We start from the raw sequence: 21,074 nt of genomic DNA, 5'->3' as shown, positions 1-21,074 counted from the left end.
AGACACGAGGATTTATCCCGTGGTTCGGCCAAGTATAACACTTGCCTATTCCACGTTGTGGCGTCCCAATGGACGAGAGTTGCACTCAACTCCTCTCAAGTGATCCAATGATCAACTTGAATACCACGATGTTCTTCTTTATTTACTCTTTCCCGTTTGCGAGGAATCTCCACAACTTGGAGTCTCTCGCCCTTACAATAAGGATCAAAGTGAAAGCACTAGAGTAAGGGAGGGAAGCAACACACACAAATCCACAGCAATACGCACACACACACAGTCAAGACTTGAGCTCAAATGAATAGCACAAAGTTCACCACTAGAACGGAGCTCAAATCACTAAGAATGTCAATCGAGTGCGCAAAGACGGAGTGTGAATGATCAAGAATGCTCAAGGTATGCTTGGTTGTCTTCCTCCATGCGCCTAGGGGTCCCTTTTATAGCCCCAAGGCAGCTCGAGCCGTTTGAAGCAATCTAGGAAGGCAAATCTTGCCTTCTGTCGGGTGGCGCACCGGACAGTCCGGTGCACCACCGGACAGGTACTGTAGCATGTCCGATGCTGATTGCTTTCCTATTCTGGCGCAGCCGACCGTTGAAGATTTGGAGCCGTTGGCGCACCGGACACTGTCCGATGCACACCGGACAGTCCGGTGCCCCCTTCTGACCGTTGGCTCACCGGACAGTCTGGTGTACCACCGGACAGTCCGATGAATTTTAGCCGTATGTCGCCGACGAATTCCCGAGAGCAGCCTTTTCGCCAGAGCCAGCCTGCACCACCGGACACTGTCCGGTGCACCCAGACTGAGCAGTAGTTGGTTGTACACATCCAACTCTTTTTCCTTTTTGTCTTTTCTCTGATTCTAGCACTTAGACAAATATGTTAGTATACAAAAACCAATGTACTAAGTCTAGAATCATACCTTTGTGTTGATTTGCACTTTATCCACCATCTGACATAGTTTAACACTTAAACCATTTGTGTTGGCACTTAATCACCAAAATACTTAGAAATGGCCCAAGGGCACATTTCACTTTTACTTACAGCCGACTGACTTACAACCCATAGGTTGATCTATAACCTCCCATGTTCCATTTGCAGTAATGGAGTCCATCTCACTAGGGACTGCATCCTTCCAATATTCTGCATCGGGCGATGCATATGCCTCTGCCATGGTTGTGGGGTTATCCTCCACAAGGAACACAATGAAGTCTTCCCCAAAGGACTTTGCAATCCTCGGTCTCTTACTCCTTCTAGGAGCTAACTCACTATCACCTTTTTTGTCTTCAAGGGGATTTTCAATTGGCTCAATTGTAAGTGTGGGTTCAGGAATAAATTCATTTGCAATGCTAGGCAAATAGTAAGTTTCTTTCATTGGGAATATGTTCTCAAAGAAAGCGACATCCCACGACTCCATGAGTGAATCCACTGAAATATCAGACATATCTGATTTATCACCAAGAACTTAGAAGTCATGATATGGTGTGCATAACCCAAAAGGATACAACCAACTATTTTAGGTCCAAGCTTGCGTTTCTTATTAATTGGTACACTAACCATGGCCAAACAGCCACACATACGCATGTAATGGAGTGATGGTTTCCTTCCTTTCCATTCTTCATACGAAGTTATCTCACTATTTTTAGTGGAAACTCTATTTAGAACATGACATGTTGTCAAAACACTCTCCCCCACCATGCCTTTGCCATACCAGACATTCCTAACATGGCATTCACCAAGTCTATTAACATACGGTTCTTACTTTTGGCAACCCCATTAGATGAGGCGAATATGGAGGTATCCGTTCGTGAATTATTCCATTCTACGAACAGAAAAGATCAAACTCATTGGAAAAATACTCCCCACCACAGTCAGACCTAACACATTTTATTTTCTTTTCCAATTGATTTTCCACCTCACCTTTATATGTCTTAAAACATTCTAGCGCCTCATCTTTAGTTTTTACTAGAAACACATAACAATACTTAGTTGCACCATCAATTAAAGTCATGAAGTATCTTTTACCTCCTTTTGTCAAAACACCATTCATCTCACAAAGATTAGAGCGTATGAGCTCTAATAGTGTCGTGTGCCTCTTGTCTATAGCCTTGTGTGGCTTACGAGGTTGCTTTGCTTGCACACACTCTTGACATTTAGAGCCTTTGACAGTATTAAAATTCGGAATCAAACTCATACTTGATAGACGCGACATACAACCAAATTTAATGTGACACAAACGAGAATGCAATATATCAGCCACAGAATTGTTTGAATCACACACATGGTTTAGAACTTTATTACAAAAATCGGATAGAGAAAAACGAAACAAGCCTTCGCTATCATAGCCCTTGCAAATGAAGTGGCCATATCTTGAAATTACTACTTTATTCGACATGAATACTAGCTTGAACCCATCTCGGCATAGGCGAGATCCACTAACGAGGTTCTTATTTATTGAGGGCGCATGTTGCACGTTCTTTAGACGTACGATCTTCCCTGAAGTAAACTCCAGATTGACCATACCAACACCAAGAACATTAACATGTGAGCCATTCCCCATCATGACAGTTAAACCTCGCTTGACTTGGTAAGATGAAAACATGGAGATATCAGTACCAACATGAATATTGGCTACTGTATCTATCCACCAATCATTAGATTGCATATAGAAAATACATACAGTAAATTACCGTACATAGATCCGTTAGGATTGCCAATAGTTACGTTGGCAGACTTCTGCCTCGACTGATTCTTTTTGCCCTTGCGGTTCTTGCACTTCTTAGTAAAATGTCCATTCTCATCGCAAACGATGCACACAATCTCAGCCATGTTCATCTTCTTCTTATTGAATTGAGTAGTCTGATTGGGCTTATTATTCTTCTTTCCAGCATGCTGCATCATGTTGACGCTAGACTGCCTTTCGGGTGCTTTGTAGCATCCTTCACCCAAGACTTCTCTTCCACATCAAGACCAACCAACAAATCCTCAATGGAAATTTGTTGTTTTTTATGTTTTAGAGTTGTAGCAAAGTTCCTCCACGATAAAGGCAACTTTGAAATTATGCCACATGATACAAACTTATCAGGCAAGATGTGTCCGTGTTGTTCGAGTTCTCTCACAATAAGTTGGAACTCATGGACTTGTTCCACGACAAAACAGTCATCAACCATTCTAAAGTCATGGTATTGCTCCATCACATATAGCTTGTGCCCAGCGTGTGAGGCAGAGAACTTGTATTCGAGCGCTTATCATTGTTCGACAACACTCTTGATGTTCATATAAACATCACACGACTGGTCAGAGAGAACGATGAGAACACATATGACGAAAACCGTCGTAGCCACAGTAAACTGCTATACCTTTTTCTTAGATCTGAGAGGTAGTGTAGGAGGATTACTCACGACCGAAAAGATGCCATAGCTGAGATCCATAACTGGGCTTTCGTCTGCCATCTCTTGAAATTCACAACAATGAACTTATCTGGTTTCATCGCATCAGAGTAATTAGCCATCACTAAATGCCTATCATGTTTTTGGATTGTTGGAAATAATAGCAATTTATTGATGAACAAATTGATTCCGATAATAATAATACAAGGAACAACAACATGCTTCGTATATGTATAACTCATTAGCAGTTCATATACTAGTGCTAGTGACAGAATAAATATACGCATAAACATCCTTATAGTGGGGTTGTCGGTGCTAGAACGGCGCAAGAGTAGACGTGCCAGACCAGCGAGGACGATGACGTCGGTGTAGAGGAAGCAGACAAACAACGAGCAGTCCTGACGACAATTCTCAAAAACCTGATACGGTCTCTATCCCGTGCAAGGACCCGAGGGGATGTCGGCTTCAGAGATCCTGCTCTCCCAACCTCGATGGCACGTTGGCGGCGGAATGGGAAAGACGTGGGCAGCATAATGCTATGGTGTATGGAGGAGAAAGTCTGTGTTGAGTGACGACGTCTCACCCTCAATATGTACACACGACGCGACCAAAACAGACAAGTAACCAGTCACTTAATCACAACACTAATGTGACAATCAGTCACAGTTAATGCGAGAATAATTGTTTACCAAAATAGGCCATCACAATTTTATCCATGGATGCAAAAATATCAAGTAGCAAAAGGAAGTCGCGCACCCACAAGGTCAGAACCGAGAAATCATCGGACCTTCACGCGCATATGGCATATTGTGTGCCCGCGCCCATTGCCCCGCCCGGCCCGACGAGACGTGGCAAGGCGAGTGAGCGCACGCGTGGGTTCTCCCTTTTCCTCTCCTAAATGGCTTCAACAGGTGGAGACGACTCACTATTTAAGTTGGTCTCACTCCACCTAGAGTAGCAAGGTGGTACTAAAGTTTCCACCATACCATGTATGTGTGAGTGGGCTTTTGGGATTTACATGAGTTATTATTTGGGCCAAGCCCAAGTTCTCTAACATCCAACAGATTGTGCATGTGCATATAGTCATGTGAAACACTGTTTTGCACCGTACTCATCACACAGTGAAGTTTGAAATAGAAGATAAGATATAAGATAGGACGGGTAAGCTACTGGAGTCTCCAATAGACCATGCATATATTCGTGCAAAACATTGTTTTGCACTATATATTATACTATCTACAAAATGAAGTTTAAAATAAAAGATGGATTAGAAGATAGGATGGGTAAGCCATTGAAAACAGTCTAACAAAGTTCTCGACCTTTTCGAACTCTCAAATACTTTTATTAGGATCCGACAGAGCTATTTTTTAGGAAGTGACCGGCCCGGCCCTGTGAAGACCACCGCCAAAGAGGATGTCACGAAGGTGGTGATAGAGGAGGTGTGCATCGAGCTGCTCCCCATGATGCTATCGAAGATCAGGCAAGGTGCCCACGCGTGCAACGTGGGATAATAAGGCTATCTCCAGTAGCTTACACATCATCATCCCTATATTCATACTCTACTCTGCGAACAATGCAGTCTATAGTGCAAAACAGTGTTTTTGGTGATCATACGGTGAACTGTTGCACACGGTCTAAGGAGCAGGAGCACGCTGCATCCAGGCATCGGTGACGCCATTGCCAGCCTTGAGAGGTTGGGAGCATGCGATCCAATGACAAGGTTATTGAGACAATGCATTTGAAGAGGTACATTGACGGCATGGGCCTCAACAAAACGGAAAAGGGATTACTAAACCTGTGGAGGTCACCAAGCGTCATAGTAACGCTGACCTTGGCTACGACGAGGAACCTATGCCCGAGTTAGCCACGGAAAACCTGTCATGCCCAATTTTAAGCAAGGAGCGCCCACTCGGTGGTTGAAGAAGTCGAGGGCTAGCAAAGCTTCCCGTCTTGGCAAAGAATGTGTTGTCAGCAATGCGTGCCGAGCAGGTGCTATTGGAGGTCGAGGGGCACCCCACCGTCGTCTAGGAGGTGATCAACAAACGATGGCGAGAGGAGTGCGTGTTGACGGACCTAAGTGGGCTCAATGATGAGTAGGGGCAGGAAATGCATGCCGACTACGCTCCGATGACAAAGCTACAACACAACCTGCAGCTATTTGTTGACGACGATGACAATGTCAGCGATCCAGTGCAGGAAGGTGTCAGGAACGAAGGAGTCGCAAAGGATACATATATTGTGCCAGGGTTGGGCCGTTGCTCACTTGCTTGTCTAGGCCTAGTGGGCGTTATCTAGTTAATGTGTGGTCTAAGTTTGCAATATGGACTGATGTATAAATACGTGTAAACAACAATGCAAGGGATAACATTCAGATGCCTATCAGCTTGGCTCATTCAATCTCTATTTTGTTCCTTGTCGTTCTTCTTCTTCACACAACAACGGTGGTAGGACCCAACAATTGGTATCGTAGAAACTTCCTGGGCTGACTGACAACATTTGGCGAGCGACGATGGACACCACTACGGAGTCCAGTGTCATGGGGGCGTTGGAGGCTCAATCGAAGACACTAGCAACGCAGTCCAAGTTGCTGTCATAGATCTGCGATTGCATGGTGTCCCGCCCGGTTTTAGAGGCAAAACCGATTGCATAGCATATGTGTGCTAGGATTCATTTTCCACATATATTGACTTAACAAGTGTAATATATCAAAAGACAATGTAATAAAGGCGTAAAGAGAGTATAATAACATTATTACATCATCCAAACATAAATGTCTTAAATAGTTTCATCATCAAAGTACAGCGGATATAACATATGCGATCTTTCATAGGAAGATGACTGACGCATCGTTAGACTCAGTATTCGTCAACATCTTCGACAAAGTCTTCCTCATCATTTCTGATCAAAATATTAGCAAGAGGTGAGCTCATTTATGGTGAGGGCTAAGCAAGTGGGAGGAATTATGCAAGTTTAACAAGGTAGACTATGGTTAAACGGTAAGTATTTTAGTTGGTCAATATTTTATTATCAACGCCTAACATACTAATTGTAAGCGTATCCCAAAATTAACCCAATTTAAACATAAGCATATGTTTATATCAAAAACACTTAAGTGAAACTATTTAAGCAAACCATTTATAAATCATCGGATCACGGTTTATTTTTCATCTTTAAGTTTAATTATCATGTCAGGGTCTAGGTTGCTCTTAACCGTGAGCACATCTGACATATCAATTTTACATTCTGTAAAGGTGGTACAACTTTACTCTCAAGCCATGTATCCCATCTAACTTGGATTGTTCGGACCCGTAAACACTGCCGAGATGAATGGCCAGGGACCCATTATGAGGCTTTCACAAAATATCCTTAGTACAAAGCCACCCGCTAAGGTTTCCACGTTAGTATTGATGGCCTTCTGGGCGAGGTAACTTAGCCAAGACTACCGCCACATGTTAACATGAGTTGCCACCAAACCACCGCCACCCCCTCTTGCCCATCTTTTAGGTAGGGTTGCTAAGCACTAAGTCTATAAAGCTATACCAAAGCCAGAGCTATGATAGCACTCGTGGTTGCACTGTTATCCTGAGTGGTCATTCCATGTTCCATTTAATACAAAATGATCTTGTTTAAACATCGGGTTAACATCATAATACAAATTTCATTTCTGGAACAATAGTATCATTAAAGAATGACAACATAATTATTAAGTTGAGCAGTAGCACAAATTGCTAAGCATAGTATTTATCCCAGTGTAATCAAGGAATATGGTTGGTATTTCTAGGAAATCCTATTTAGGCAAATCCCATCAAATTATGCAAATATATAAAAAAATAAACATTATTATATGTATTATTTGGGTACAAACAGAAATGTAGAGGGAGAATCCACTTGCCGAGCTCAAACATGTCCTGTGGGTCGTCTTCGAACGTATTCGGTTCTTCTACCACACAGTCAACTTCTAATATAGATTCACATATCGTACATACAAAAGAAAACATTCACCAAATAAATAAACATACACCATTACATGAATAGCATTCACCATTACATGAACAAGCATATACCACACAAACCATCCTTAAGATAGTGCTTAGAATAAAACCTAATTCGTATTCATTTTATTAATCCATTATAACTCTATTTTGGATTGTCAGTAGGGAAAGTTATATGGACATTTGACTACGAAGGTATTTTACATAACATAGCTTAGAAGTAATGACTTAACCAATTTCTACAAAAATTAATTATCAATTAATTATTTCTATTATGGATAATGATATCTTTTAGTTTTATCTTTTCTTTCTAAAAGAAAATGTCATTATAATAATCAGAGGTCAAAACATTTAATAATAAATTAAATCACTGATTAGACTATAATATTTGAATTATTAAGAACTCTATACCACTTACTACTTCCGTGTTAAGAAAGTTTCCGTTATTTATTTAGTGAGCCTAAATGAACCTATGATATAAACTTCTAGGTAAATTCTAAAATTCATTATAAACAAAATTAACTATGAAATTACTTATCTAGTGTTTTTACTACTAACACATGTCTACCAAATTTTGTCGTACTTCTTTCCAATCCTAAATTCTAAAGTGATCGTAAACCAATATCATGTCTAATAACAATTCACTAATTCATCGCATATATACCCAAAAGCAATAGTTCACATACACACGCATTCCAAATCACAACATTCCCATATTACAACACAATAATTACAAAATTCATAAACTAATTCAAAACACGCTTTGAAAAATTAATCAAAATCTGGGTTGTCTTCAATCTTGGACGAACGACGAGGCACAACCGAGGACAGATGGTGGCGGACAGTCCGACGAGGCACGGCTGGGCAGGGGCTCGGCGCGGGCGCTTTCAGTGCGGGCGGGACGGCGGGGTTCGGCTCCGGCGAGGGGTGCGGGCCCAGTCCGTTGAGGCGACTGAGAGAGGGATTGAGAGGGAGAGAGCTTTGGGCGAGCTCGGTAGGGGAGAGAGCTCCGGCTCGGCCGACTTTTATAGGAAGAGAGGGCGTCGAGGAGAGGGAGGGGCCGACCGACCTTAATGGCGACGGTTTCCTCCATTGATGGAGAGAGGAGAAGTGGGGGAAGAGGAAGAGGGAGAGATGATCGTTTCTAGTGTGGGAAGGGGAGTGGCCGGGGATGGGGAAGGGGCACGGCCGGGCACGACGGGGCGAGGACGGCCCGACACAGATTGTCCGGCTGAGGGCCAGGGCGGCAGAGCGAGGGAGGCGAAGGGCCTGCGGGCCCCACGTGGAAGTGAGAGGGGGGAAACAAGGGAGAGACGGCGGGCGGTTGGGCTGCCCTAAATGAGCCGGTTCGGCTGGTTAGATTAGAGTTTCGTTTTTCTTTTTTTCTTTCTTTTTTCTATATATATCCAATAAGAATATAGAAACATATATTTTTAAATATTTCTAAAAACCATAATAATTATACCAAAAAATTTATAAATAAAATATTTATTTTTGGACCAAAGTTTCTATACTAATTGAATGGGTTTCATATAAGAGGAATTTTATGAATAAAATCATCAATCAATTATGAGCAAACAAAAATCATTCTCTAAAGGTAAATAAGATGAAACACTTAATTTAAAAAAATTTCTTTTCTATACTCTCTATTGTAATTTAAATGTATTATTTTTAATTGATGGTTTTGAGGTGTTACATCTGGATGGCCAGGATCATCACCGGAAGGCGCTTGAAGGGACAATATCTGGCAACGCTCGCTCCATCGGTGTTCCAGCGCTGCGGGTTGATGACATTGTCATATCAGCAAGCCAGTCCGACATGGCCAATTCCCTGCGGGCACATGTTGATGCGCAAGTGGTGGAGTTTGAGTCGTCCACTTGGGAGTGTATCGATGCCACGCGGGTGGCGGCTCTAGAGTCGGCTACAACGTCATTTGAAACATGGTGACCTTCCCTCGAGCATTTTATGGGTGGCATTTGTTCAACCATCGACGACGCTCTACATTCCGATGTGTCCCGGGCTGTCGCGTCTTCTGGAGCAAGAGCAACGGGACTTCTTTTGTCCAGGTGCCTACGAGTCGACGGTGCATGGACCATCGGCTGTCACAAACATTGATGACCCTTTGAGGGCACTGTGACTTCACTTACCGTCGGGAGGGGGCCTAAGTATGTCTTTACTGAGTTGACTCCCGCACAATGGTATGAACACTGCTCCTACTCCTTTCTCATGTTCCACCCGTTTGTCGTGATCATGCATAGACAATTCTGCATGACAACATTGGGGGTCAATCACAAGGGAGTCAGTCATCTCGCTTTCTAGATAGGCTACCCAAAGTGCATTTTCCGGGGGTCGATGATGATAATCCTAAGTTAAGTTGTGGCAGTCACGATGTGAGGATTATTTCACCATGTATTCGATCGACCCCAATGTTTGGATCAAAGTAGCTACCATGCATTTCAGTTGGTTAAATGCCAGTTGTCTCGCGTGTCGGGGACTAAATTTGGCCACATGATTAGAAAGCGTTTAGGGAGAAACAACATGAGGTTCTAAATAGGCAGCCTTTTCATATCAGATAAACGACTATCATTCCTAAATATGTGGAATGCTTTTCTCAGCTTGTTGATCAACTGAATGCTTATAGTCATACATTTGATCCACTTTACTACAGTATGCAGTTTATTGATGGTCTTCACGATGATGTTAAGTTTGTTGTTATGGTTCAACGTCCGCGAAATTTGGATGCTGCCTTAATTTGTTTTGGCTCAGTTGCAGGAAGAAATTGGGGACAAGAAGCATGATTATAGGCCACTTGATGTTTCTTCATCTACTAAGTCATTTCCTAACATCCCTTTGTCGTTGCTGCTGGCATCTCGTGCGTCTGCTGTTTCCAAGCCGGAGGATCCACCGTCTTTGGGGATGAGGAGAGGATTATTTATAACCACGGATCTAACTATTCCGCCAGAGAGCAAAAGAAATACTACATGGGTTCATTTTTTGGATTATTGCATTCTATTTATCATTTTCCTAAAGGTTCTATAAACTCCAAGGCAGAGTGATAGTTTTAGTTTTATGAATTTTCTGTTTTCTTTATCTATTGTAATCTTTTAATGATATATATCCAAATTTATCTATTGTTTTCCCTAAGCATCTCGGAAGGCATCAGCGCATCGCTCCGTGCATCTACAAGTAACAAGGCATCGGCCAACTCTTCCGTTCCTCCCTTGCACGTCTCGACTTGTCCGGCATCTCGGTGCGCACCTCAGATCTCTTACGGACGGAGTACGTTCATCCACCACACTCCCCGATATGGCGGACCCACTTATCAATCGATTTATGGGCCCCGCGTGGCAGAGTCAAAAGACTCGGAAGGGAGTTGGTTGGTTTTTGTTTCCTCCCCGCACCCGCAACAACGGAAACAACGGCCCCGTGGTAGCGAGGAGATCAGGAATTCAGGAGAGCAAAAGGGGAGAGAGAATGAATTGAAACGAAGGCCCGCGACGCGAGGAGCGAGGGAACTACCACCGGTGACCGGTCTCGGCGCCTCCGCGACGATAGCCTCTCCGACCTCGAGCGCGGTCCGGTTCCTCCCTGCGTCAGCACGCGAGCCCTTGGAGCTTCGAGTCAGATCCCGGCGGGCGCCCATGGTGGCTCTGGTGCCGTTGAGCCGCGCGATGTAGGGTTTTCGCGCGCCGCAGAGTAGGAGCGATGGGGCGCCGGAAGATGTCCGCGGCGGCACCGCCGTCTCGGAGCTGGTCCAACGTTGGCGGAAGCGTCATCCCGGGTAAGATCTGTGGCTTTGTTCCATGTGTGGCGTTAAGGCGCTGTGAGGTGTTGTGGATCGGATTGATTTCATGTCGAGCTAATTTAAGGGTGTTTGTTTTACCATTCTAAATGAGGTGGTGCAATCAGTCCATTTCTCAAATTTGGTGGAGTGATTCTATTCCTGGTACTAATTTGGTGGAACGACTTCATTTGCTGTACTAATTATTAGTCCGCGAGGCTGAATTATTAGCTTGCAAGGAATGAATTATTAACTTGTAAGGATTGAAGCGATGATGAATAGCGCATTCTATTCCACAAATCAAACAAAATAAGAGGAGTGAGAAGATGATGGACTAACTCATTCCTCAAACCAAACAGCCTGTTAGCTTTTGGTTTAGGCTCTAGCTGATGACTGGTGCTGTTGGTCTGTTTTCTTTTTATCTCATGTATCTACTTATTTTGCAGAACTTCGAGCTAAACACAAAACAGACTTGCAGAATTTGACGCTGACCAAACAGCCACTCAGAACATTGCATTTTTTCCTGTTAGCCATGTTACAATACTTGAAAAGATTAGCAACATATATCCTGAGTAAGGGTGGTTTCTTCTTTCTCCTAATTGTTTTATTGGTAGCTTCTGGAATCTTGCTCGTCGTTTCGGATGGTCTGCATAAGAAGGTTTGTTGCATGTTCTTCTCTTGTCTTTGTCTTAATCAGCGGGATATGGATAGTCATTTTCATAACTCATAAGAACCCATGTTGCAGTATTTTGTATAGCATCTTGGCATTGTTTTTGAGCACTAATGTTGTTTGGATGTCATGTATGCAGCATGTGCAGGAATTCCTTAATTATGCTAAATTTGTGTCGTGGTGGGTTTCATTAGGTGTGGCTTCATCAATTGGACTAGGCAAGTTGTATTTTCGCACCTCTAAACACTGAGACTCTGAAATAAAAGCACATTAATAAAATGTCACTGGAGTTTGCTTATGTCACCCTTTGGTCCTGTCCTACAAATATTTAGTTATCATGTCTTAATTGTATAGTCTTGAAGGCTTTGAAACATATGTACTTCAACAAATTAGTTAGGCAGAAAAGGCACTTTATTTTGGTTTTCATTGCTAGTGTATTAAAGGATTGATATAAACCATCCTATTCCTGCTTAGTTCGTGTTTGCAACCATATCAGACTTCATAAAGAAAACAGTTGAAGGTGGGCAGGGCACCAATCGCCTGATTACATATCAAATACAGACAACAGGTGAAATAACGGGCACTAGTTTGCAGTGAATAGTGGCTTCACTGTTTACCTTTTTTATGCCATAATTATTTGCTTCTCAATATCTAGCTGTCACATGATCCAGATCCTTGCCAGTTTTTTGTGAATGGTTCATGTTTAACTGATTCTTCATCTATTTCAGTACACTAGATTTAGTTACCCTACAACAATTTACTGTACTTGCACCCTTTTTTGGGCTGCATGTACCTACCTGTCTATGCAGAGCAGCGACATCAATAAAGTATGCAGAAAGCTGATGCCTTCTTTCCCTTATTTGGAAAGTTATTTATGGCCTCTGTATATTCAGTTAGTCTTGAGACATTACTCTGTCATGCTTCTATAATGTTATTTGGATCTACCACATTGAACAGCCTTTTTTTCCATATACAGGGCTTGTTAAAGTTGGAAACTGGGACATGTAAATTTGGAATGCTTTATTGCTGCAACTGCAATAGAGAAGAAAACTCATTTTCTAAGCTGATGATTTGAAATTTAAATGCAGGTTCTGGTTTGCATACATTTGTGCTGTATCTGGGTCCTCATATTGCTCTGTTCACTATTAAGGCTGTTCAATGTGGTCGAATTGATCTAAAAATTGCTCCATATGATACCATACAGCTAAAGGTTGGGCCATCATGGCTTGACAAGAAATGTTCAGAATTTGGACCACCTGTGTATCCAGCATCAGCTCATTCAGTTAGGATCCCAGTCTTCGACCTACTACCTCAGATACAGCTGGAGGCAGTTCTTTGGGGAATTGGGACTGCGCTTGGTGAGCTCCCTCCTTATTTTATATCACGAGCAGGTAAATTTGCAATGCCTTTGTTTTTTGTCTAAAATTAAGTAGTGATATTATTATATAGAGGATTGGGCCTGGTGCAGTGGTAGATCCTCCACCTGGCCCTGGAGTCTCAGGTTTGAACCAGCCTCGATGCAATATTGGCAAGGGAGCTGTCTATAAACCTTCTCCAAACCCTACCTTTGTGTGAACTTTCATCAGTGGGTGGTATGCCTATTCAGTGACATTCTATGCTATATTCCTCGACCACTTATGCCAATTGCTGTACAGAAGTGTTACTAGCCTTTCTATTGCTTCTAACTGTTTTTTTCTTCAAAAACAACAGATAAATCTTCCACACAGTTTTACTATGTAGCATGCTGGCTCGCTGTCACTTCATTCATTTAACTTTAACTTCATGTCCTTTTAGAGGCCCCTGAATATTTTTGCATAATTAGTATATGCTACATTGCTATGTTGAGTTTTCCTCCTTAAATTCGTAAAACTCATTGTATAACTGAATAATAGATCAATGGGATAAGGCCGTGGTCATTTTTCTTGACATGCTATAGCTGATTATTTAGGTGGCATTTGAGGTTCTGTGGAGCTTCAATCGTGTGATGGATTTTAGGAAAAAAACTATTTCTAGGAATGTTACCATGAGTTCTTGGGGTGAATTGGAAGGCTAGTTGTGGCATTTTATTTATGTTCTTTTAATTGGTTTAAGCTGCCTAACCTAAATGGGTGTTGTGTCATGTTGCAGCTCGCTTATCAGGAAGCGAGTCAAAAGCTGTTCAGGAGCTTGATGCAGCTACTTCCAAAGAAGATGGGCCAGTAGCATCATCCCTTAATCGAACCAAGCGTTGGCTTCTCTCTCACTCCCAACATCTCAACTTCTTCTCTATCTTGATTCTTGCTTCGGTTGGTCTCCTGTCTTCCATCCTCTGTTACCAAGTTCTTCAGTGTGGATATTTTACACCTGTAATTTATGATATTTGGCTTTGTGTCTTCACAATTGATCTTTTTTGCACCTTTGGATCATGTGCAAGCTTTAGCTCCACATTTAAAAGCTGTCTAGATAAAATGACACCAACAAATAAGCGTATGGAACATTCCCTATACATCAGTTGCCATAAGTTTCTCTAAAGGATTTTTATTCTATTTTTAAAAATAATTGCCTAATTTTAATGCTCTTATTAGGTTCCAAATCCACTCTTTGACCTTGCTGGTATTATGTGTGGGCAATTTGGTGTGCCTTTCTGGGAGTTCTTGTTTGCTACTTTGATTGGGAAAGCCATCATCAAGACTCATATTCAGGTGATGTATCTAATCTCATACTGTTATCTTATAATATAATAGCGAGTAGTTATGTTTATTGTGATTTGTTTGTGCCTTTGTTCTACTTGTTGCCACACACTTTACTGTTAGAATTTGTTCATTCTTTTGGAGAGATTTCCAATGATGGTTAGTGATCTTTTTAACCTTTGAGAAGACATTCATCTAGGAACATAATTAGATGGAAATGTTCTTCCATGTTGTATAGTTGTATATGCTTGTATGCCATCATTCATATTAAATTGGATTCAAAATTTGAAATCTTACTGTCTGTCTGAGAAAAAGTCAACAACGTAATTAGATCTACATTGCCAGTCTTGTTAGGACGTGCACATGTTAGGCCTTGAAAGCTTAGCCCTTTGGGTATAATTTCAGCACAAACTATGTCAGAATTCTCATGAGTTGCTTTGATCTATTAGTAGGTCTAGGAAACGTGCACATGCGTTGCAAGAGAACCCAACACGTATAGGAATCAGACTATATCTTCGAAAAATGCTAACTTGTATGAGCATGGGTCATACGCTCAGCGTTACTCGTCCTACAGCTCCTTGTCCGTCATGTACACACACACACACACACATCTCCTGACTGCCTTGATAAAAAAACTCTCGAATAACCTCCCGCTTCTTTGGCGTACTGTCAATCTTCTTCGGCTGTGGATACGGAGGAGCAGGACTGCTGTGTTGCTGCCTCCAATAATCCTGGTTCCACCGCTGACGCGGAGGACAAGCAGAGTTGCTACGTCGTTCATGTGACTTACCATTTTGCATGACCCCGGCTGCTTGGCCTGGCCCTGCGCCTCTTCGTCATCCCTGTCGTGTGGCGATCACTGAGATCATTGCTTTCCTGTCAGGTTCCAATGTCAATCTTTCTGTTGAATGTTTTCCTTGTGGACATGGATAAAAAAACTAGTCAAACACTTTGTATTTGGATCGGAAAGAGCCGTGGTCAGTTAGTTAAGAGACCAGACAAAAAAGTCGGGATAGAAATCTTGTAAAAAAGGAATTGGGAGTCGATGTTCGCAAGCTGAATGTGAAAACAAGAAAAAAAATGAAACATGAACAGAAAGTGGAAGAAAGGAAAACAAATAAGCTGCAAAAAATAGAGAAATGAATCTGAACGTGGAAAAAAGGGACACGACACCAGCCTCTAATGGATCGTGGAAAAAAGCAGAAACAAAACATGGAAAAAGCAAGAGACAAAAAAAAAGAAACTGGAACATCTGATTCTGATTTCCACCATCTTCATAGCTAGGAAGGGCCAGACCAAAAAAAAAGGTCAGAAATTTCGCCTCTTTAATATTAGGTATAAATGAACGCTCATTGAGTTGTGTCCTGTTTATTTCTCTACCCCTAAATAATTCTTGAATTCCTACTTGCAATAAAACTAATGACAGTTCAGTAATGGGATACACTGTGATGGGATTTGGTTTGATTCTGTAGGTTTATTCGGTATCCGCAGTAAGAGAATATAAAACCACTGAATATTAAATTGAACTCTTATTCCTGAAGCGTTCACTAAGATTAATTGTGATACCTCTCTTGGTTAAAGTTATTATGACACCTGACTTCCTGAATTTTTGAGTCTTTTTGTTTTTTGTCAGGTGGTTTTGACTCCAATAGTGGTCTAACATGCATCATTTTTCCTTCTATCGCAGACACTATTTATCGTGTCCCTGTGCAACAATCAGCTCTTGTATCTTATTGAAAAGGAGTTAATCTGGATATTTGGTCACGTTCCTGGGTTTTCTGCCACCCTTCCGTCTGTGATTGCCAGACTCCATGCTGCCAAGGACAAGTATCTATCACCACCAGCCCCAGTCTCACCGTCATCACAAATGGGGGTCAGTACCTTCGGTTTCAATCTGTGACCGTTTGAGCTTTAATGACCTGCCTTACTTGCCTTAATTATTCGTCTCATTTTCTTATTGGTTCAATAATTGTACCATGTACAGGAGAAACAGTGGAATTTCTCTTTTACATCTGTCTGGAACTCTATAGTGTGGCTTGTGCTTTTGAACTTCTTCATTAAGATAGTCACGTCAACAGCACAGGATTATCTCAAAAAGCAGCAGGATACGGAGATGGAACTTATTTCGGATTCCCCGATCCAGGACCATTCTAAAACTAACTAGTGGCGCAGCTAGTGGTGTTTATACACAGCTGCTAGCAGCAAAGATTCTCCTCTGTAGCTTAAGCCCCTGCAGATGATTTCAAGTTCCAACAATTAGTATTAGTAGTTATTCATCTGCGCAGTGGACAAAAACATGGACACATGGTCTTGGTTAACTTGTCAGTTGACGACCTTTTGTCATTGAGCCTGTACCTGTACTGGCAGCTCCTGTTGGAGTCATTCTGTTTATTTTCGGACATCTACACGGATAAACAGTAGGAATTGTTTATGGAGCACGGTTGGCTTTTTTTGAAGTGAAGAGCACGGTTGGCTTTGTGAGATGTATCATTCATACCTGTTCCTATGTATTCTGGGAACTTGAAATGCAATAGAAACCTGGGAGGATTTAACAAGGATACATCATTGTGTCATTACTATGTGCATGTGGTTTGCAATTTGCACCTCTTCCGGAACAGGTGGTGAATAGTCTCTGGCAGAACAATACGAATCATGTTGCACTTGTGGACATGGTGGCTAGTGAGTGTTATTTGAAGTGCGAGGTACGATTTGCACCGGAATTAGCGCTGACCAGTGAAAAACTCTGACGCTCAATCAGAGGGCATTCAAATCAACGTTTTCAAGGTATATTCTGGCCAATCAGCAGGTACATGAACAAGCGAAGATACGAGTTGTCGAGTAAAATTTCGGCGTTCAGCTCGTCGTTTACTGCCGCCCTGTGATTTGTCATCCAACGAAGCACACGTGCAGTGCAGGCGTGCAGCCTCGCACTCTGGAGTCTGGATCTCGTGTCAGGTGGAGTGCGAATACACAACTCAGCAGAAACCATGTTAAGCAAACAGTACGTATCTACCGCATCCTTTTGTGCTGTACATATGGCCGAAACGGGACTTGTTAGGAGGAGGCGAAGACCTTTACGTCCACGGAACCAAACAACTGTGACATGATACAATACAAATAGAACGCGCGTGACGTATTACTGGCAGGCGTAGTGCGGCACTACGCCGAAAGTTGTAGCAGAGATCAGTTAAAATTTTCCAAAGTTATTAGTAGCTCTCACGCGGGGAGGGGTGAGGACAGTAGACACCACGTCCCCGGTTTACAAGGCGTTTCTAGCACGACCGCTACCTCGAGCTGTCTTTTGCATAAAAAGTCGCTGCTCGAGCTGTCTTTTGTGCAGAGGCTGAAAGCAACCAATACAAAAGAACGACCGCTACCTAATGCCGTGCCTAAGCGTCACTGTTTAGTCCAGACACCGTGCCTAAGCGTCACTGTTAGGTACAGACAATTTTCATACTACGGAGTTGCTCCACAGCGCTTCAGCGTTTAGCTGCTGGCAGCCAAAGGCTAGTCTCAATTCTCAAATACTTTGCTCGCGCTGATCGATCGATAAATTTGGAAGGAACAAAATTCGGGCATCTCAGAAACGCGGCAGCACAAGCAAAGCAGTCTCCGTCGAGTGTCGACAATCAAGCAAGAGGACGGGAGGATTGCAGAATAAGAATCGAGCTTAGGTTGTCCTCTTTTCAGCTTAGGGGATAAATAGACCGTAGCCTTTGTTATAAATGAATAGACACAAATGAGATCAATCACAGAGAAGACATAGATTTAACATGAAAAACCCCTCTAAAGCGAAGAGGAAAAAACCACGGGCGTCAGCCAGCAACTTCTCACTATTTTCGGCTGGTTACAGATAGCATGAGATTTACAATTGAGATAATTATCTCCTTCAGCTTACAAAGATATTTATAGAGGTGAAACCCTAAAACGATCCGTACCGCCCAAGCCTCCCGGCGACGGGCCTTCGCTTCGCTCGCCAACTTGGCCGCCTTCTTCAGAATTTGGATCACAAACTCAACAGCCTTTACCAGACATGTTTTTTGTAATCTACTGGAGTATTCCCTGAAAAGGGTTGTCGCATAGATGAACTATGTTTTCTTTGCAATACAGTATGAACTATAAAAAAAAATACACAATTCTAAGTCTATCCATATGATCATATAAAACATTATTTTATACCGTTTTGCGTTATAAACTGTATTATTCGTAGAGTAGAGTTTAAATATAAAGATGAATAAACTGACGACGGAGATAGTCTACTCTTCTCTATATCCAAGAAAACGCATTCAGAGGAGAAAAGAGAAGGACAACGCTCTTCCGAATTCACATCAAGTCACTTCCAAAACAACAACAGCAACAGAACAGTTTCCAGTTTCCTCGAAGATTCGCTATGCACGACCTGCCAAGAACGAAGGAGAAGCGTGTGCCCAGTGCCACCGGTCGTGCCACGTCAGCCGTACAAGGTGATGCTGCTGCTGGCATGGACTCGAGCGTCCACCACACAGATTTTTCGTGGGAAACACGGTGGTTCTGGTTTCCCCGGTGGAAACGAGGCTGAGTCGGCGAGTCCCCGAGCCTCCGTCGTCGTCCGGGTCTCCGGAGGCGCAGCCGCCCTGGGCCCCGCCGCTGGAAAAAGGCCAATTCCGATTGATGGCGGATGGCAGTGTTGAAGCCTTGCAGGTCATTCGCGGGCGTGGAAAGGGATTTTGCCATGACGCGCACACTCGCGGCGGCAGCGAACGGTTACTACTTACTTGGCACGTCCTTTTCGAGAACGTCATAGCAGAGCACTTCTGCTCAGAGATGTCAATGGGGAATTCCCCACCGGGTTATAGCATCCCATACTCATCCCCATCATGTTTGATCCATCCCCATACCCATCCCCATACCCATCATGGGTACAAAACTCATCCCATACACATCCCCATTCGGGTTTCGGGTCCCCAATGGGTCCCCATCCCCAATTAAGGGATAACTAGGTACTAACATGTAGCACAAACAATTTAGATTTCAGACATCACTACATCGACAAGCATTCATACATGAACCATGATCCATTCATCTATCCATCAGAAAAGACATAAGTACTTTGGGACCGATAGAAAAAAATGGAGAAATGGAGTTTTCTCACCTTCCTTGGTCACCATCTGAGTTCGTTGGTGCCTGAGAATCCATGGTCGTCACCGTCGTCTGGGCAGGGCGTAGCATATGGCTGGTTATTTTAGGGGTTTGTTTTTTACTGGTCTGCTAGTTGCCTTGTTGGGATAGGACCTGGGGCCTGGTGCGCTGTCGTGCTGGGCTTGGTGGCCGGCTCGACCTCAACTTATTCATACAAACACGACAGATGTACACGTATGAAATACCCATGGGTAATCGGGTTCGGATTATTGCTTCCCAAACCCATACCCGTTTACCCAATGAGTGGAGATTTTGTTCCATATCCATACCCATGGGGACAATTTTCGTCCCATACCCGTACCCTAATAGGGGAATTCCCCACGGGTTGGCGGGTATCGGGTCCCCCATTAACATCTCTACTTCTGCTTCTGCAGCCGGTGCCGCCAGCAAGACATCCGGACCGGACGGATGGCCCCTGCGGCCCTGCCCGTGGGCGGCTGGCCTCTGAGTGGTTGAGTCCCTTCACTATGCTAGTATAAAATTGACAAGAGACAAAAACTAATAGCCTCTCAAGTAGTCTTGGCCCCTAATCCAATCCAGCTTCCACCATTGCGAGAGATCATCAGAGGATCGTCTCCAGTCGAAGCGAAAAGCGAAAAGGAGAAGGGGCGGGGGATTGCGAGCCTGTGCTGATGGCGGCGGCGGCGGTGGCCGCGGCGGGGAGCAGCAATGTCGAGTTCATCCGCGCGCGCAGCGACAAGCGGGAGTACCGCCGCGTGGTGCTCGCCAACGCGCTCGAGATCCTACTAATCAGCGACCCCGACACCGACAAGGTCCGTCCCCTCCTCCGGCCGCTGTTCGCTTGTTCTGCTCCTCTCCCGCGGAGCGCCGCGATAGCGAGGAATGCTCGTGGGCTTGCCTTATCGATCATCTGGTTTCCGGGACTGATTTGGTTGTTAATCTCTCTCTCTCTCTCTCTCTGCTTCTCGTGATGCTCAGGCGGCGGCGTGCATGGAGGTCGAGGTGGGCTCGTTCAGCGATCCGGAGGGACTTGAGGGCCTCGCGCACTTCCTCGGTGAGTTCAGTACTTCACTCCTGGTCTCCTCAGCCTCCCCATCCCCTCTCTCATCTCGCTTTGCTCGTGTCCAACGCTTTGATTTCTCCTTCGATTTGTTGCGTGCTCGTGCTGATCGAATCATCAGTCGAATTCGTGTTGATTCGTGGAGTGAGGATCTGGTTTAGCCGTATAGGGCTCTAGCCAATGATTAGGTGGGGATTGCAAGCTGCACCTGGCCACAGCGCGGCACTTTCGCCCTGCGATTCGCTCGATCGCGTGCGGCCGCGCGGGCCTGGCGTGGATCCCCTTTTGTGATCCGGCTGCGGTCTCGAATTGCCACTTGACGAATCACGGACGGAGACGCCAAGTTGGCTACTAGAGTTGCCTTTGTTCGTTCGCTTTC

The 21,074-nt window shown here is 43.7% G+C and overlaps 2 protein-coding genes across 7 annotated transcripts in view; both read left to right on the top strand.

Annotated features, from left to right (window-relative positions):
• Positions 1–10,714: 10,714 nt before the first annotated feature.
• LOC100272491 (uncharacterized) lies at positions 10,715–17,056 on the top strand. Of its 2 annotated transcripts, none has more exons than XM_008674123.2 (8): positions 10,715–11,157; positions 11,604–11,815; positions 11,967–12,045; positions 12,916–13,185; positions 13,955–14,112; positions 14,392–14,508; positions 16,184–16,369; positions 16,481–17,056. In XM_008674123.2, exons 1-8 carry the CDS (start codon positions 11,082–11,084, stop codon positions 16,658–16,660), a joined length of 1,278 nt encoding a protein of 425 aa, XP_008672345.1. In that variant the 5' UTR covers positions 10,715–11,081; the 3' UTR covers positions 16,661–17,056. The 2 variants fall into 2 exon arrangements, with proteins under 2 accessions (XP_008672345.1, NP_001140432.1); NM_001146960.1 differs by having other exon boundaries at positions 10,835–11,157; positions 12,916–13,218; positions 16,481–17,055.
• A 2,981-nt stretch (positions 17,057–20,037) lies between these two features.
• LOC103651144 (insulin-degrading enzyme-like 1, peroxisomal) overlaps positions 20,038–21,074 on the top strand; it is a 60,577-nt gene continuing 59,540 nt past the window's right edge. For all 5 annotated transcript variants that reach the window (XR_004857338.1, XM_008676744.4, XM_020550445.3 and 2 more), the window contains exons 1-2: positions 20,038–20,447; positions 20,614–20,689. Coding sequence is in view for 4 of the 5 variants with exons in the window: in XM_008676744.4 (XP_008674966.1) it covers positions 20,307–20,447; positions 20,614–20,689 (217 nt within the window). In the remaining variant the exon portion in view is untranslated. The remainder of the gene's footprint in view (positions 20,448–20,613; positions 20,690–21,074) is intronic.

This window comes from Zea mays, chromosome 3 (genome assembly GCF_902167145.1).
Source record: "Zea mays cultivar B73 chromosome 3, Zm-B73-REFERENCE-NAM-5.0, whole genome shotgun sequence".
Taxonomy (NCBI): Eukaryota; Viridiplantae; Streptophyta; class Magnoliopsida; order Poales; family Poaceae; genus Zea; species Zea mays.
This window is presented reverse-complemented; position numbering and strand designations above follow the sequence as displayed.